Consider the following 17,787-nt stretch of genomic DNA (forward strand, 5'->3'; position numbering starts at 1 on the left):
ACTCAGATTCTGTCTTAAGTGCTTGGACAAAAACAGCGTGTGTAGACTAAATATAACCGTGCCTTTTGCGATGGTTGGGAAATAGGAGCTGCAGGCTAGTTATCCAGCCCACAAACAATAGGAACACATGGTCCCTCCAAAGACATGATGATGGCAAAGGAGCTCTTAGGGGAAGGCCAAGGGCCCAGCTCAGGCTCCCGCTGCGATAGCGGTGTGTGGCGCGCTGGGGTTTTCGGGCGTCGGTGACCAAGTGAACAGAAATTGTGCAGGGGGTTCAGCCATAAGCACATGCGTTATTCCCCATCAGAGGTGCCAACGTTATAAAAGTCTAGGACCCCATTTTCTAAAGGTAATCTCTTAATTAAGGCATAACAGTAAAAAACCCAACGCTACGTATATTTAAAACTGTATACGAATGTGTATTTTGTTCAATATTTCTATCTGCAAAGCGATTGAAACATTCTGTATGCAGTAGGCTGCATCCCTTTTATGGCATTATACATTTGCTGTATATATTGTTAATTAGACCTAATTTAGGCCTCAAAAAGAAAAAAAAACTCATTAAAATTCTGATTAGTGGTGTTGGCAAGCAGCCATCTAAAAAGCCTCCATTTCTTCCTTTGATAAGTTTGAAACTGCTATAGCAAACAGTAAAAATAAGATCACAGCTTGCTTTCTCATGCCAATCAACATAATATGTTCTCCAGGTCAAAGCCATTTAAGGGAAAATACAGGAGGAGGACATCTTTATTTCCTTGCATACGTGCTGTCAGATGGCTATAGAAAGCTGTAAGTATGTTTATGCCCTTTGGAGGTTTAAAAAACAAAACCAAAACAAACCTGTCTATGAGAATGCTAGTTGGGAGCCTTCAAAAACAACTTGCTCTACAAGGAAATGACTTCAAAATTAATGGGAATGAAAATAATGCAAAGCTGGTTTAATATTAAACTAGTTATGTCTGATGTTTTCAGTATAACTTTCTGCCTGATGCTTTCCGTATAGTTTATACTCGAAATGCCTGGCCAGGAAAACATACAGACAAGAATATCTTTAGTCCAAATACAGTCAATTTTACACCCACGTTACTGCAGACCAGGGCAGATAACTTTAAAAGAAAATATGACGTTTAAAAAAAAAAAGTCAAAGGCAGAATAAAGCAACAAACAATAGCAATGCTTCTACGCTTCCTTCTGTCTGCAAGTATAGCGAAGGGTTATTGTGATCCAGCTGCCAGTTATCATTGTATCCATCCCAATTAACTTAAACATTTCGCTTCAATGCATAAAAACGACTTTACAAGGCTGACGGCACAAAGCTGAACGCTGTTTGACATGGCAAATACTACGCATCTCTTTTAGTGTACATCTTTTCCGTACACATCTGTCCTCAGAGGAGACGCTGGCAATCAGTCTACTCTTTCCAAAGATAAAACGGGGAGCAGGACTTCTGCAGAGCTGCTGACTCCAGCGGAAAGGGGAGGTAGGAGGACCCATGGTTTGAACGCTCCGAATGTGTTCCTTTCCCTGGGAGCACAATCCCCACGTGCAGCTGCTCCATCCTGCGTCACAGCACACGGCGGCCCTGGACGCTGGTAAGACAAAGCCAACGTACGATTATGGGAAAAATACCTCCTTTTCCTTTTGATAAACACAGAGCCATACGACTGAAATCAGCTTTGGGATGCTCTGTATCAGTAAAGCTGATCCCATGCTTGAATACACATTTTTAAAAATCCAAGTTACTTATACTCTGTTTTTTTCCAAGCCCTTTAAAATGTAATCTTTAGCGATCTAATCAGACTTTCTGTATCAAATAAAGCAGGGAGACAGACGCACGGAATCCAGGGTACATTTGCCTCTAGAGACAGCGCTCGCTGTTACTGTCTCTATGTTACATTACGATATTTGCATAAGGAGGTTTCCAAAAACCTGGGAAGCCTGGTATGCTGGTATTTAACATATTCAATGTGCGTATTGTGATACTGAGACAGCAACTAGTTTCCAGCTGAAATTTCTGATGAGAGATTTAAAGAGAATAAAATGGGCCACAAGAGAGATGATAATTTAGCAGAATCCCCCCGGCTGGGCTAAGGAAGGGTGCTGCAGGCTGACACGAGTATCGGGAACCTGTTCTGCTGCTGCGTATAACTGGAAGTGGGAGTACATTGAAAAGGGGGGTGGGAGGCAGGAACCAAACCAGTCTCATCTGCAAGATTTAATGAATCTAAACCTACAGCATAAACTGCATATAGAGCAATAACGTGTGTTTCTGCACTACTTGCTGCTCTTTTAAACTATGTGCAGTTGCAATGACTCTTTCATAACAAGACATACCATGACTTTAATCCCTTTATGTTTAGAAGCCTGATTTTTCTGTCTGTAGGAATTTTCCCAGTTTTCCGCAGAAGGTCAGGCTTTCTTACCAAAGATCAGAGGGGTTTACCATGTTTTCGGGTTCTTAGTAATCTAGGCCCATGCAATTAAAAATTAGTTTGGGTTTTCTGCAATTTTTTAAAATTTCCCAGGGAAACCTGGGAGCAAGGTGGATGTCACAGAACTGATCACAGAGGTACAGGACAGAAAGAAATCCCACGCTCGGGGCAGCCTTGCAAGACGGAAGCCCAGGGCACTAGTCACTTCAGTGACTTTCACAGACCTCCTTGAAGAATGTGGGTTTTCAGTATCAAGTTCTACAGATCCAGATCTGATAAGCCTATGCATGCAGAATACTCCAGGCTAAATTCTGCCTGACCTTCCCCAGCACCATGCCTCCAAGCTCCCTGAAAACAGCCATTTGAAGTCAGAGAAATGTGGGTCATTGACTTCAATAGAAGCTCTGAATGAGGAGGAGATGCTCAGCTCCTGCACCTTTCACTCCTCCCTTCTGTTACAGCTCTGCCTGGGGATGGGCTGTTTCATTCCGCGCTCGTGGGTGCTCTTCTATCTCCAGTAAAACCAATGCCAACTTCCAAAATCAAACAGCCTGAGCATGTAAGAACAGCTATTTCTAACTGTCTTTCTGCAGCATGCAAGCCAAAAGTGAGAAAGGGAGAGGAATGGAGTGCAGAGGAATAAATGGAAGGATCAGGTTGTTTCTCCTGTTGGCACCAGCTGGGAGTTGCCCTTATTCAGGGGAAAGTCTGATGGCAGAACAGGCCAGCTACCCCCCTATCGCTTGTCTCAGTCCAGCTCTGTCACCTGGCTGGTTACACCTACTGGGTCTAAATACTTTGCCAAGGCACCGAGGGCACTATGTGCTTGAAATGGGCTCGAGAGGCTGGTTAATGCTTTACAAGGTTAAGGGCGCTTTAATAAGCACAGCAGAGTATGTGTTCCAAAAATGCAGTCATCGCTGAGAGTAACACTTGCGGAGTTCAAACCAGGTCATCTGCCCAGGCAAGTACATGTATTTGATCTACTGTCATGGTAAAGGCTGACTGTAAACTTTGGCAGAGAAAATTACTAATCTTTCAACCCGTAGCATATAAGCAATGCCTAGTAATACCTATTTTTCTGAGAACTGGAATGCCTTTTGGAACCACCTCAGATTACTTAAGAGAAGTTCCTCTGCCATCACCCAAAAGCAGTTCCAAACCTGTCTCTCCCACATTCAATTAAACCTAAGAAAAAAATTAATTGGAAAAAAAAAATGAAGGCGGGGGCAGATCATGGTTCATTCAACAAGCATTTTTCCTCTTGCGAGGAGCCACAGCAGCTCACTCAGCTGCACACCACGTGGACAATAAACATCAATTTTTAAGTAATTCAGCGCTGTTGGTAGCGGTTTTCACTTGGAAAGCCAAGCCAAGCTACTTCCAGAACCTCTGTATCTTCAAGTTCTCTCCTCTGTGGTTTTTTTTGTCCATCCCACTCGATCCTTTCATCCTTTCTTTTGGCTCCTAAAGGCCTGAGGCAGGGATTGCTCTGCCGATAAACCTGTAGGTATTTAAGGTACTGTAACCATTTGCTTTTCCAATGTCCTGTGCCTTGACCCAAAAGCCTGTTCTCCTGCATTATTTATCCTCTCTCTTCACCTCAGTGCTTGATATCCTTCCCCCCTACTTTCGCAATTCTTGTTTCCAGACAGAACGTACTTAAAAGAAAACAACCCACTGGAGGAATTAAGCGAGGCTGGCCGTCCAGCTGCAACCTGCTCAGGGGAAGTTTTGCTCAAGTTCAGGAGAGTTCTCAAACTGCACGTACAGTCTGGCTCCGATTTAACCCCAAGACAGAACGAGATGGTGAACGAGCTGGATTCCTCAGACCAATCTGCATGGAGACGCGTAGGGAGCTCTGGATCACCAGCCGGGCATGGTACACCTGCCTTCCAGCACGGGCCTGCCTATCTTTCCATCTATCAGCATCGATGTTTATGCTGAGCTGTGACCATTGCACGGTCCTCCCGGCCTGCTTTTATCCGTGTTTATGGAGGAAGTACAAGCAGGTCCCAGGGACGACACTGGTTAGGTGGATCCCCAGAGAAAACTTTCACTCAAGCTTTTGGTGTGGGGAAGAAAAACCGCAATCTTGTTACCAGATGCCATTTCAGAACAGAATTCCCAATTACCATTACGAGCAACACAAACGCAATAAATAAGAGACCGGGACCTGCAGCAGAACAGTGGGGAAAACACATTTATCCACTACACTTAAGATTTATTTTTTTTTTTTTACTTAAACCAAGCAGTACCTCCTTTGTGAAGTGTGTTTAAAGTAACTTTAGTGGGAAAAAAAATCCCAAACCTTTATTCAGGTTTAAAAGCGTGGGTAGGAGCAGGTTTAGAACCGAGCGCAGGCCCAGCCGCCCGCCGCCAGCGGTTCCCGCCGCCCTAGGGCGGGGCGCCCACGCCGCGACCCCGGTGTCGGAGCCCCCGGGTGCGCACCCTGCGGGCCGGGGGGGAGGGGGGGGGGCGCCGCCGCAGCACCGGCGCGTGCGGGCTCGACGTGGCTGCCCGGGGCATTCGGTACCCCCGGGGCCCGCCACTAGCCCCGCCCAGCACCGGGCAGCGCGCGGGGAGGGCGCGAGCCGCCCGCGCCCCGCCATTGGCCCAAAGTAGGTCAGCCGGCGCGCTCACGTGACGGCCCTCGCGCGCCTCTGCCCCGTGACGCGGGGGGGGGCGGGGGGGCTGCGTCGGTTACCCCCGCCGTGCGCGGCCCCGCTCGGCCCCGGAGCGCGGCGGGCGGGGAGGGGTGCTCAGGGTCCGCCGCGGCCCATCCCTGCCGCCGGCGGTGCCCGGGCCGGCCCTTCGCAGGTGCCGGACCCTGCTGCGGTGGGTGTGTGTCCCCCTCTCCGGGACAGAGCGGGAGGGGCCCGGTCGGTCACGCAGCGCGCCCAGCACCCCGGGCCTTTCCGCCCTGAGCCGCCGGGCGGGGCGCGGTGCGGGGGTGAAGCCCTGCAGGTGCCTCTGCGTAACGCTCCTACGCAAAAAAGAAAACTCAGTCTGTGAACTGCTGTGCGTTCGTCGTCGCAGCCCGGTGGTGCTCGGGGCGCTGCTGTGAGCTACGGAGGGGACGCCCGCCTTGGCCGGGCGACCCCCCCCGGGGTTGGGATACGCTGCTGGTCCCAAGCCCGGCAGCGCGGTCCTGTGCTGCCACAGGGGCCTCTGGTCCTGGCACGCCTGGCCTGGAGGTGGAAGAACCCCTTAAAAATGTAAAGGCTTTTTTGAGTTTAAAACTGTCTTTACTGAAGAAAAGAATTGCATTTAAAAAAAAAAAAAAGGATGAACTTGGAAAATGGTCTATTGTGTCGTGTACTTGGTTTGCAAAAAATAGGATCTTTGGGCCATAAAACTGATCAGATTTCTGGGATGGAAACACCAGGGGCAGAAACACAAACGGTGGCTGAGATACTTTTTTTTAATGGGGGACCAATCAAGATGTTTTCTATAGAGAAAAGAAGCTGTCATAGCCCTTTATGAGCCATAACACAAACGTTTTCAGGGGGACTGCTAAACTAAGAATACACACCAACAAATGCTACTTTGGTCAGAAAAGGTAGAAACCCAGTTAGTGAATCATCCGCTCTGCTTTGGTGTGTGAGCCTTACCTGTGGGGTCAGCCGGCAGCTGGAACAGTGTGAAGGAACTGGGGACACCACCACAAAAGCGTAGCAGTAGAAATTGGTAACGCGTAGGTACACGCAGCGCTCCTCTTCAGAAACAGCGTGGTGTCCTGACAGCCGGGCAATTTGGGCTACTTGGTACAAAACCCGCCTGCGTGGCAAGGCTGGACTTAAGCTGGGGCTCCCGTTGCAGCATGAGACTGGAAACAGCAGCCTGAGCACCGCACTCGGGTCCTTCGCTCAGCTTTTCTGGCTGGTCTGGGTGGCAGGAAGAGACAGTTCGGCTCTCTCGGCCAGGAGGTCTCCAGCTCCTGCGCCTCGGGAGTGCTGGGTCTGTAACTGTAAGCAGTCCTCAGTGGCTGGGTGCTTCACCTGGTTCCATGCCTGCACAGATCGACACGTAACAAATCCTGTTCCATGGCCAGCAGTGAAACGGTGCAGTTTTCTGGTCATTCTGCGGCACTGAAAATGCTGTTTCTTTCTGTCGAGTATATTTTGTCTGTAATGGTCAACAACCATAAAAACTTGTGCTTTCATTACATCTCCAACCGATCCGGTTTGTGACTGGTGTTTCCCAATATCCCCTTTACTTTTACATCTCTTTACTCTCCTTTGTGGCTTCCTAAATCTCCTAAACATATCTTTATCTTTTCTTTATACTGCATAGCAAAAACGTTCTGTACCCCGTCTGCATAGGGGTTGCCAATCGTTGCCCTAACCTTTACGTCACTCGCTCTGTACCTCTGTAATTAAAGGTTTCCAGTAACTAGCAATTTGTCCGTCTGAGGCAACGTTGGTCTGTGTACGATCATTTAATAATCCAGTGCTTTTTTTTTCCTGGTTAGGTGACTTTAAAACTGCTGTGCTGCCACTAACGCCCCCCTGCTGGAAGCCCCCCCCGGCACGAACCCTGCTGCCTCGCTGGCCTTTGCAGGTTCTCCTGGGACCCCTCCTCAGTCGTGCGTAAATACGTTAACATTGTGCTGTCTCTGGTTCCAAAGGGCCTGACAATTACAGCTGCTGGCCTTTGGGTTTTGGTTGTGCCAGAGCCATTTTATTGATTTGAATGTACTTTGGGCTTTGATTAGTTGCTTGTTTTAGACAGATCATTTGACCAGTTACTACTCAGTGTTCTTAATCATGGATATGTAAGGGGAGAACCTAACTGCTCAGGGCAGATTTCTGTTCCTCAGGCAGCTTTTATTTCTAAATACTGGGCACTCCAGCTAAAAGTTTATGCGCATCATTTACCTTTATTTGCGTATTTATGATTATTTATATTTGTTAATGGCAAAAACCTGACTTCTGAAGAAAGAGTAACAACTAAATATGGACGGTAAAGCTTTGCAAAATGCCATCAAAAAAAAAAAAAAAGACAAGAAGACAAGAGGCAGGGAGATACAAATGCCTACAAGCACCTGAAGGGTGGAAGTCACTACAGCAAGACTGCACTTCTTGGCCGGACTATGCAGGTAGGGCTCAGTACCTGAGAGGGTGGCTGAAGGCCTAAGCAGGGCGAACATCAGTCGTACTTCCAACGAGGAGCTTCGCCAGTAGAGAGAAAAGCTCCTTCACACAAACTGGGACAAGATACTGGGACCCTGCTAGCGGTGACAGCTATCTTGGTAACTGGTGAGAGAAGCAATCTGCTTATGGCAATGAGGCCTATCAAACATCTGCCGTGGCTCTGGAACTAAGTGCTCACAAGCCCAATGACCGGTTCCCTCAGAATTGTATAAGGATACCATTAGTCTCGACTCCTTTGGGCACCAGGGTAGTTCCCCACCGGGCTCCCCCACCACCATCCTCAGTGCTCCCGGGTGGGCCAGGTGGGACCCGCCGCCCCTAACAGAGCGGCACAGCCCTGGTCCCTCGGACTGGCGGTGGTGGGTGCCCACACTGTTCCTGCCCCTCTGAGGGGTGCCACCCCGCTTCCCTGAGGGGTGCCACCCTGCCCCCCTGAGGGGTGCCACACACTTCCGCTCCCCTGAGGGGTGCAGCCCCGCTCCCCGCTGCCCTCACGCTCGGATGCACCGAGCGAGGTCAAACATTCAAACTCATTAACATTCCTCCCGGTTACCGGGACGACAGCTCCCGGCCGGGCCTCGCCAGACGCGGCTCCAGGCGGGCGGGGGGAACAGCAGAACAGCGCTCCCCGCCGCCCCCCCCGGCTCCTCACGTCCCGACACGGGTAACGGCGGCCGCGCGTGCCGGCGGGGGGGGGGGGGGCGCGCGGCGGGAGACTCCCCCTAGCGGGGCGGGCAGGGGGCGTGGCCGCCCGCCGCTCTCCCCTCGCCAATGGCGGTGCCGCGCTGCGCCTGACGTCAGCGCCGGCAGCGCCTGCACATGGGCGCGCGGCCGAGGCGCGCGGCGCAGAGCGGAGCGGCGCTGGGCAGAGCGGGCGGCGGGAGTGGCGGTGTAGCTGCGCGGCGGAGGGGCCTCTCCCGCTCCCCTGCTCCGGCGGCCTCCAGGCGCCCCTCGCCAGCGGGGCTCGCCTCGCCTCTGCCCCCGTCTCACCGCGCTTCGTAGCGGCGCCGCCGCGAGAGGAAGGGGAAGGAACCGCTGCCGCGCAGCTGCCCCGAGGGAGAGCCCACCATGTCGCGGCCGCTCCCGCTGAACCCCACCTTCCTACCTCCCACCTACGGGGTGCTGAAGTCCCTGCTGGAAAACCCGCTCAAGCTGCCGCTCGCTCATGACGACGGTGAGGCTTCCCCGGGCAGCCCCCTACACCCCCCCCTCCCCCCCCCCGGGATGGCTCTGCCCCCCGCGCCCTCTCCAGACCCCCTCACAGCCGGCCCGGTGAGGGCAGGCGCCCCGAAATGGCGGCCCGGTCCTGCCGTCACTTCAGGGACCGCTGCCTTGCTTTCCCTTTCCCCCGCTCCCTCCGACCCCCTACCCCCGCTTCCCCAAGGCGATTATTTAATGGGACGGCTTCGGCCCGGGCGTGAGGCGGGGGTCGCCGCCGGCCTGACCTAACAGAAGGCGTCCGGGTTTTCCGTCGCCGCGGCGGAGCCACCGGGGGGGGTCGGCTCGGCAGCCTGCAAACATCAATGGAAAGGGCGCGATTCGCCTCAGGGCGAAGCGGTGGGTAGAGGGGGGGCGCCCGGGGTCCCCCCAGCCTGAGCCGGGGTGCCGCCGCCCCCTCCCCATCCTTTCACGCCCTTCCTAGAAACCCGCTCCCCTGTAACTGAAGAGCGTTTCGACAGTAGAAAGTTGCAACTTTTCTGGAAAGCTGAGGTAGTGCGGACGTCATTGCACCTTGTATTTCCAATTAATCAAACGCACATTAAAAATCAAAAGCCTATGAAAGGTCTTGCAGAGCCAGAGCTTTTTGTATCCTCAGCTTTCCGAGTTTCGTTGCAAAGCGACTCGCAGGATTTTGCCGGGGTTGTTGCATGCTGTTAAATAGAAAATGTTAAGGAGGCATGGTAGTTGACAGAAAGCTTTATCGGTTCAGATTGTTGCAAATCTTTTGGAGAAACCAAGTGTCTCCCTTCAAAAATGTGTTGAAATCACTGCATGTTGTAGGAATGAGTAGGAAGCATATTTTTAACTTTATTTTTTGCTTTGCTTTGCTTCTACTTTTGGATTTTTTGTTAGCTCTTCCCTGCATCAAAATACGTATTCTGTCAGACTTCACCGTCGCTTTAAGTTAGTAACATTAAGAAGTACTGAATTTGAAGACTTACTTTCCGTGTGTAAGGACCAGCAAGATGAGCCTTAATTTATAAGTATGAAAGGATAATAAATTACAGACATTTTAGGTTAAGATCATTCAGCAGAACACAGCAATATCTTCCAGTTTGCTGTAAGTTAAATACTCACTTTTAAGTTTGAGTACTTATTGAAACTGACATTCAAAGCCATGCATGCAGTGGATTTGTTACCTAAAAATAGAGGAAAATCTGAAAAACATGGTTGGATCCAGCAAGGCTGCTCAGTTGGCTTGACCCGTCAATTAGCTACCAAACTGAGTGAATCAAAGGAGTTATTTTCATGAAGGCAATATGTGTTTGTTACAACCACAAGTGCAGCAGAAGTAGCTAATATTTTAATTACTGAGCTCTTATATCTTTATTATGTGTTTTGTTAAAGCATTCGGTAAAGAAAAAGACAAAGAGAAGAAGTTAGACGATGACAGCACCAGTACCACAGTCCCTCAGTCAGCTTTCTTGGGCCCAACATTGTGGGACAAGACACTGCCATATGATGGAGACACTTTCCAGTTGGAATACATGGACCTGGAAGAATTCCTCTCAGAAAATGGCATTCCACCCAGCCCAAACCAGCATGAGCATAGCCCGCACCAGTCAGGTCTCCAGCAAGCTACCTCAGCATCACCTTCTGTCATGGACCTCAGCAGCAGGGCTTCTACTTCAGTCCATCCAGGCATGGTGTCACAGAACTGCATGCAGAGCCCGGTCAGACCAGGTAAATCAGACCTAAGAACTTCCTATGGATTTGGGCATGACCCCTTCTCTCCACTGTAAATAATGACTTCTTCCTGTGTGGTTGACAGGCAGCTTAGAGAAGAGCCAATATGACTGAAGTCACTCACACTCCAAAAAATAAAAATAATAGCTCTAGTTATTGCTAAGTTGCTCCACAGGGATTTTTGTTTTAATTATGTAAGGAAACTGTGGGAATTCCAAGGAAACTTGCCTATCTTCTTTTTTTTGTTGATAGCCTAGCTATATTAGCAAGTAAAAAGACCACAAACACAATGGTAGCGCATAGATGCCATGGTGTTAGATGCAAGGGAGAAGGACTGTGAAAGAGAATATTCCTTTGGCCAATATTTGATGTGAGAACGCAGGAGTGGGCAATCATTTTGAAGTTAAAGACAATAGTTCCTGTCTGAAATTTTGGCTGTAATCTTATTTCTTACTGAGCAAAGTAAAATTTGCCACAGTACACAGGGCAGGAACTAAATTTTAAAGCTGCATTATAGTCTTGCTTATGTTAGCATGAACTGAGTGTAACTCTGACCCGAGTTGATAAATTACATCTATAGTCACCCTAAGCTGTAGGCAAAGAAAACATCATGGAATCCAAGGTCTGATTGTAATGCGTGATTCTAAGCCGTTTGATGTCAGTGGAAGTCTTCTATTAGTTTATTATCACTTGAAGTCATCCCTTTAAAGACACTAGTATGAATCCAGAATAACTGCGCTGGCTTGACACCAGCATTGCTGAGATCATGGTCAGTGGAATAGTGTCAACATTGAAGTTTGGAAAATGTGGATCTTTGCCTTTTTTCTTTAAAAAAAAAAGCCAAAGCAAAACAAAAAAAACCCCAAACAACAAAAAAACCCAAGGGTGACTTCTTTATTGTGCTTTTCTGCTCACACAAGGTTTTGCTAGAGCAAAGTGTGCTCTTTGGAGCAGGAAACCACTCCTCTCCCTTCTGCTTGATCGTTTGCCATGCTCAGTGTGCGAAGTCATTGTCAGAATCATCTGATAAGGCGGCAAAATAAATAAATAGAAGGTCAAAAGTTGTGGAGCAGGGTGAAGTAGAAAAGTATTACAAGTCTGCAATGTTCCTTTCTCATTAAAAAGAAGTAAAACACCTCCCAAAACACCCCAAACCTGTCAACAGACTCGTTGGCCCCAAGTCAGAAGTGTGTGTTTAGTCGTGGATTTCATTTACTTGCTTTTACTTTATGTTGATTTGACTTTGATTTGTATTTCAGTTTCAAGGCATTTGGTAGTTAACTAATAACTTATAAACGTTTCCAAAGTTAAAATATATTTGGAGCTGGCAAGAATATAAAAAACCCTTGCTTTTTCTGAGCCAGTTTTTAAAAATAGTGCGTATGTGCTACAGCATTTTCTGTTGTGTATGCACATGTACAATTAAAAGCAGATAATCTGTCCTCATTCCTTTTCAGAGGAGCTTGGTTATGAGCTGGGCTTTTAATGATCACCTGTCAGAATTTATTTGTAATCAGCTGTCTGCATGACTTTTCAACTCATTGATTTTTTTTTTTTTTGAGCTTTTCCTGAGCCATTTGCAGCTCAGGGTTACAAACTTTTCTCACTAGAAACTCTACACATTTTTACTGTTGTAAAAGAAGTCATGGTTCTTGGGGTGCGATAAAACATTAAATTTGCAGGTACTTTTTCCCCCCACCATCTTGCCTTAAGAATAATAAAATTTTTTTTGCGAAATGTGTTGTTTAAAAGGGAGTTCATTCCATTTCTTAAAATAGTATTTTCTTTTTCTCCCCTATTACAGATAGGTATTATGACTTAGTTCACAGTAGTCTGATTTATCATGAGGTGGCTGTAATTTTTACGTGCTGTCATGTTAAAATCTTAGTTTGACAATCTGTTTGGAAGAGAAGATAAAGTTTAGCATTTGAGCAAGTTTTAAAAGAAGACAGTATATACTTTAAAAAACAAATTTTTAGTAAAAGTAAAAATGAGTATTTAAGGTTGTCATAAAAGTGCCAAGGCAAATGTGCTGCTCTAAAATATGGAAGTTGGTCTGGAGGTAAATGTTAAAATCATTGTAATGGAGCCTTTTGGTTAATGTATCTTCAGACTTTTAAAATACATTTTTTTCAAACTGTCACATGAAGAAAGTTGTCTTTTTAATTGGTGTGAGCTACCATTTCAGTAGCCTCTGCTGTGGTGATTTGTATTCTTGTAAGAAACCCAAGAACAAATCGTATGAATTATGTAATTCCAATAAAATTAATTCCATTTGATCTTACTATTTTTAGGAAAACCGAATTGTTCAGGTGATAGTAGTTGTCCCAAAAGTATTTCGTTGTTGTGTCCTCTGAATCTTGTTTTACAATGGAAGCCTGCTTTAGCGTGTGGACTCAGGCAATGCAGGATTTGACCCTGCCTTTGGCCAACATCCCTACTTTAAGTGGCTCCGCAGCATTTAGCGTCAGCGTATTGTGTGCAGTTGGTCAAAACTCCTGTACCTGCATGTGCCGTGTACGGGGGAGGATGTGCACGTGGAAGGCCAAACGTGATTCATATAAGTGCACAGTCTATCTTCGACATAGAGGGTCTACAGAAGAGTGGCATAAGCAGATTTAATTTTGTGTGTGTGTTGAAATACAAGCTTTATCTGTCTTTAGAATTATTGCCCAAATACGTATTTTATACCATCTCTGGATGAGATCGGGAAGTCTGCCTCGGCATTCACCGAGAAGTGTCATCAGGCTCGGCAAAGCCGAGCTGACCCTGATTGCAAACATGACATTACAAAATCCTCATGATTATTTTTTTTCTTAAAAGTAAAAAAATAACAACAACAAAATAAAGTTTCCTTATAGATTTAACTTAGTTCTGTATTTCCAGCTTGGATTGTCTGGCTGATGGAAAAATGTTTAGGCTCACCAGTTTACCATATGTTCTCTGGACTATAACAAAGATCAAAGCAAGCACCTACTTTCCCACAAATTCCTGTTCAGGGAATATACATATAGCAAATACTGGCTCTGTTTTTGAAGAGCAGGAACACAGGGCAATGGCTCTTGCGAGACTGGAATCTGATGTATTTCTTTTTCACAGTACCAATTTTGTTACGAAAAAATAGTATTTTTATTTTAGCATTGCAGACCACTGTTCATTGTAATGTGCAGATGCATCTGAAACTCCTTTTCTCTCCATGTATTGGAGGCTGGTTAGTTGGTTGAAATCTCTGGTCTCCCTCAGAAAAACAGGTTTTATAAAGCCGGCTTTTAAAGTAACCTGTTACTGCAATCACATCATCTTCGTTATTAATCTGTTGCAGACCTTGTGTTGTCTTCTGCTATTTTTTGGTGAAACATAAATCTCCATTTAACTGTGGAATCCTTGAAGGAAATGGGGAGTATTTGTAGCTGTTTGTATGTAAAGGGAGGCTCATATTTTGCAGGTAACTAGCTGGTGGTTGCTTTTGCCTGGCTCTTTTCCCTGTGTAGCCCTTATTTGAGTGAATGGTGCAGCTACTGTAAAGGATTTGAATGGAGTGAATTAGAGTTCAGAAGTATCAGCTAAGTCTGGTGGAAGACCCTAATTAGAAGGTTTTGGGGATTCTGTGGTTTAGATCTGAATTTTCTGCTGGCCCCCAAAGCCTTGGATGTAGGGCTGTGTCACGGGGATGCTGCTGACACAGTGATACCCCATGTTTTGTTACCACCCTGCTCCTTAAGCAGGGTAGGGCTGTCAGAGGCTTTGAAAAGACTCTCTCATTCTTTGTGTTCCTGTGACAGTGGTTTTCAGTCTGTTGCCTGGACGGCTGGTGTCTTAGGCTACTTGCAAAGATCTGCCAAAGATTATTTAAGGGAAGAATAAAAGAAAAAACAAGCTTTGTAATCTGCTGTGGAAATACATATACATGCAATATCTGCGAGTCTTCACTTTGTTGAAAAAAAAAATAATTTAGGGGTATGTTAATCAAAAAGCTGAAAACTGTTTCTGTGTAAATTGTACTTACACCTCCTACCCCCCAAGAACACAAAGATTTTATTAAATGCCATGTTTTCTTTATTCAGCCAAGATACTTCATCTACAGTACAGTATCCATTTCCTTTTACTTCTTACATAGATACTGAACTGTAATGATTCACACTAGGCGTGATTGGGTTGTTTTCAGCATTTTCTTTTCACTCTTGTTTGTGATAGGCACGGCAGCCAACTGGGAGAGGTTTGTTCTTGCTCCATCCAGCTCTCAATCACATACTGGGGATGACTTGGTGAAGGGGGCAGCCCACAGAAGGGTGTGTGTGCAACACTCCCTTATTGCAGTCTTCCTTCCCCTGTGTTTCTTAATGTGACCTCCTCTTCCACCACAGCCTTTGTGGTGTGAAAGGCAGCATTCCCAGCTGCCAGCTTGTATGTGGAATCCTTTCCTAAGCTTTAATCATTGCTTACAAGCAGTTACTAGGTGTTGCACGAGCCACAGCGTGAGCCCCCTCTCTTAGAGTCAAAGGACTCTACCTGCAGCACTGAGAGGAGCTGGGAGTTTCCTGACCTCTGTTCTCTCACGTGACAACATGGGAATGACCAGCTAAACAGTCAGGCAGGCTGGTACCGAGAGCTGCTCTTCACATTGACTCTCACGTGAGGCTCTGGGTGGCTGTTGCCTGCATGACCATGTGCTTTAGGCACGTGGCAGTCCCCTGTGCAGCCTGCTCAGCATGGCTTTTGCTAGAGCAGCAGGCACGCACGCACGGCTGTGTGCTCCTGCCATCACCAGCCAATGCCGAAATTGCAGTGAAATGGAAAAGCCTCGCTCCTGACTGCAATGGCAAGGGAAATGCAATATGCAGACAAGCCTCACAAAACTGCTTTCTGGATCAAAGGAAGATGCAAAATATATTCAGGCAAATATTAAAAATAGCCTGTCACATGGTAACGGGAAAAAAGTGCTGAACGCACAAGTCTTGTTAATGCTAGAAGCAAGAACACCGTGTCTCCTTCGAGAGATCTGATTTTAATATTCACTGTTAAATGTTGATTATTGGTTAAATAATTGCTTGACTGCATGAAAGAACTTGATGTTAATTCCGAGTGCAAACAATAAACAGCAGGAAACATCTTGGGTTTTATGCGATACTTTTAAAATATACTTGGCCTGACTCTTCAGTTCTCATTGGGAATAGTCCTTTCCATACAGATAGAGCTACTTAAGCAGGTAAGGGCTATCCAGTGTTAGGAAGAGGATACACAGAGGGAACAAGTAGGTTTTTTTTTTTGGTCCACTTAGAAAGACATTTCAAGGGCGTCTGAGTGTCAAACTTGTTGCAATTACCTAGAAAAAGTATAGTGTCTTTCTCGGAGCCTTGCTTCCCATCTCAAATTGTATTGGAGAGTATTTGTTTGAATGATTCTAGCGCAGTGATTTGATTTTTAAGAAGCAAGTACACCCTGAAGTCTTTCATAAAACAATATGTTATAGTTAAGAGAGAAGATGTCATCAGGAGATGTATACAAAGAAGACATTGGTGTTATCTGATTAGATGAATGCAATAGGAAACACATTAAATTGTTTCAATCTCTAAATATTTAGATGACAATAAATTGGCAATTGTGGGAGCTAGTAGTGGCTAGATTCTGCCCAATTAATCTCAGCAATTACTTTACTCCTCATGCGGTCTTACTGATTTCAGTATTGCTCAGCAAGAGAGCAGCTTGGTGACTGCTCTCCAGGTGGAGGAGCAAAATGTCGCCATTCACTCTCTTGTCATTCATCTTTCTGGATTTTTTTTTTTAAGGCGATGAGGGCTCTCAGTGCACCAGTGGAGTTTTCTCAGGATGAAAGGATATATTCTTCATCAGTAAAGAGGACTTTAGAGCATTAGGAAATCAGAAGCTTGGTTGGCTGGTAGTACGCTAAAGAGCTGTTTGGTGTTTGTGCAGACATGATCGTAAGTTTCCTTTTTTTTGAAGTCTCACTTCCATAACAAATAAATTATGTTTTCAGTATTTTGTTTGAATGCCATAGAAGGCTGGTGTGATCAGACAAGAGTATTTCAACTAAGTTATATCCAAGAAAACTGGTTTGATCTCTTCTACATTAAGTAGATAATGAAAGCTCTGGAAAAAAAAATTTACTTAAAGCTCAAATCTATTCCATTTAATGGAGTAAGTTATACATAATGAGTTAGTGTAGAAAATGAATGTAAAATGCATGACTGTCAAAATGAATGCATGACAAACAGATTTTGTAGCTTGTGGGTTTGGTTTTTTTTTTTTTTGTTATGAACAAATGGCATTAGAGAAGCTGGCTGTTTATCACAAAGCTGAATTTGGTCCTGAGAGCTTCAGAGCTAATGCAGGGAGAGCTGACATGGGTAGGTAAGGCAGCATGTGTTGCAACATTTCTGGTTTTTTAGTTTTGTTTGTTTGTTTCTTTTCTGCTAGGGCTCTTCATAGCACTTCAGCTTTGCATAACTGAGGTGCTATCCATCAGGTTTTAAACTAATACAAGTTATTGTTCAGCTTCTCTCATTTCTGACACACTTGAAGCTGTTGTACAGTTACAATTCCTTGTCCTGGCCTCTGAACTGAATCTTGCCAGGACTAAATTTGGCCCATATTTTCACTGTACGCCATCCAACACCATTGCTTTGCTTCTCTGATGTGACATGCTCTTGCTTCAGGGTGCTCTGCTCAACTTTAAACAGCTCTAGCTCTTCATCTTACCAGTAGTGTTATCTTGTTCATATTATCTGTCATTTAATGAAATGTACTGAGGATCTTAGAATCATGGAATGGTTTGGGTTGGAAGGGACCTTTACAGGCCATCTAGTCCAACCCCCCTGCAGGGAGCAGAGACATTGTTAACTAAATCAGGTTGCTCAGAGCCCCGTCCAACCTGACCTTGAATGTTTCCAGGGATGAGGCATTGACCACCTCTCTGGGCAACCTGTGCCGGTGTTTCACCACCCTCATTGTAAAAAATTTCTTCCTTATATCCAGTCTAAATCTACCTCCTTTAGTTTAAAGCCATCACCCCGTGTCCTATTGCAACAGGTCCTGCTAAAAAGTTTGTCTTGAAGCTCTTTGCTTGTGTTTTGGTGTATGGCTGTTTTTAGGAGGAGATAAAAAATCCAAATTGCATTAGGGTCCTAGAAAACTTAGGTCCTTATTAACTGGAATGCAAATCTAGATTATTATTGAAACAGACCTGACAGGAACCCACAGATGGATGTATTAGCATGCATTTACTACAAGCAGAAGCTAGAGTGAACTACAGTAGTAACTTGTCTGTAACAAAA

General features: G+C 46.1%; 1 protein-coding gene across 2 annotated transcripts in view; it reads left to right on the top strand.

Moving 5' to 3' along the window:
- The first annotated feature begins 8,399 nt into the window (after positions 1-8,399).
- HLF (HLF transcription factor, PAR bZIP family member) overlaps positions 8,400-17,787 on the top strand; it is a 37,688-nt gene continuing 28,300 nt past the window's right edge. Inside the window, exons 1-2 of one of the 2 annotated variants that reach the window (XM_064466799.1) lie at positions 8,400-8,762; positions 10,157-10,492. In XM_064466799.1, coding sequence (XP_064322869.1) covers positions 8,657-8,762; positions 10,157-10,492 — 442 coding nt within the window. In that variant the 5' untranslated portion in view covers positions 8,400-8,656. The remainder of the gene's footprint in view (positions 8,763-10,156; positions 10,493-17,787) is intronic. The other variant, XM_064466800.1, reaches the window with a different exon arrangement.

This window comes from Phalacrocorax carbo, chromosome 16, assembly GCF_963921805.1.
Source record: "Phalacrocorax carbo chromosome 16, bPhaCar2.1, whole genome shotgun sequence".
Taxonomy (NCBI): domain Eukaryota; kingdom Metazoa; phylum Chordata; class Aves; order Suliformes; family Phalacrocoracidae; genus Phalacrocorax; species Phalacrocorax carbo.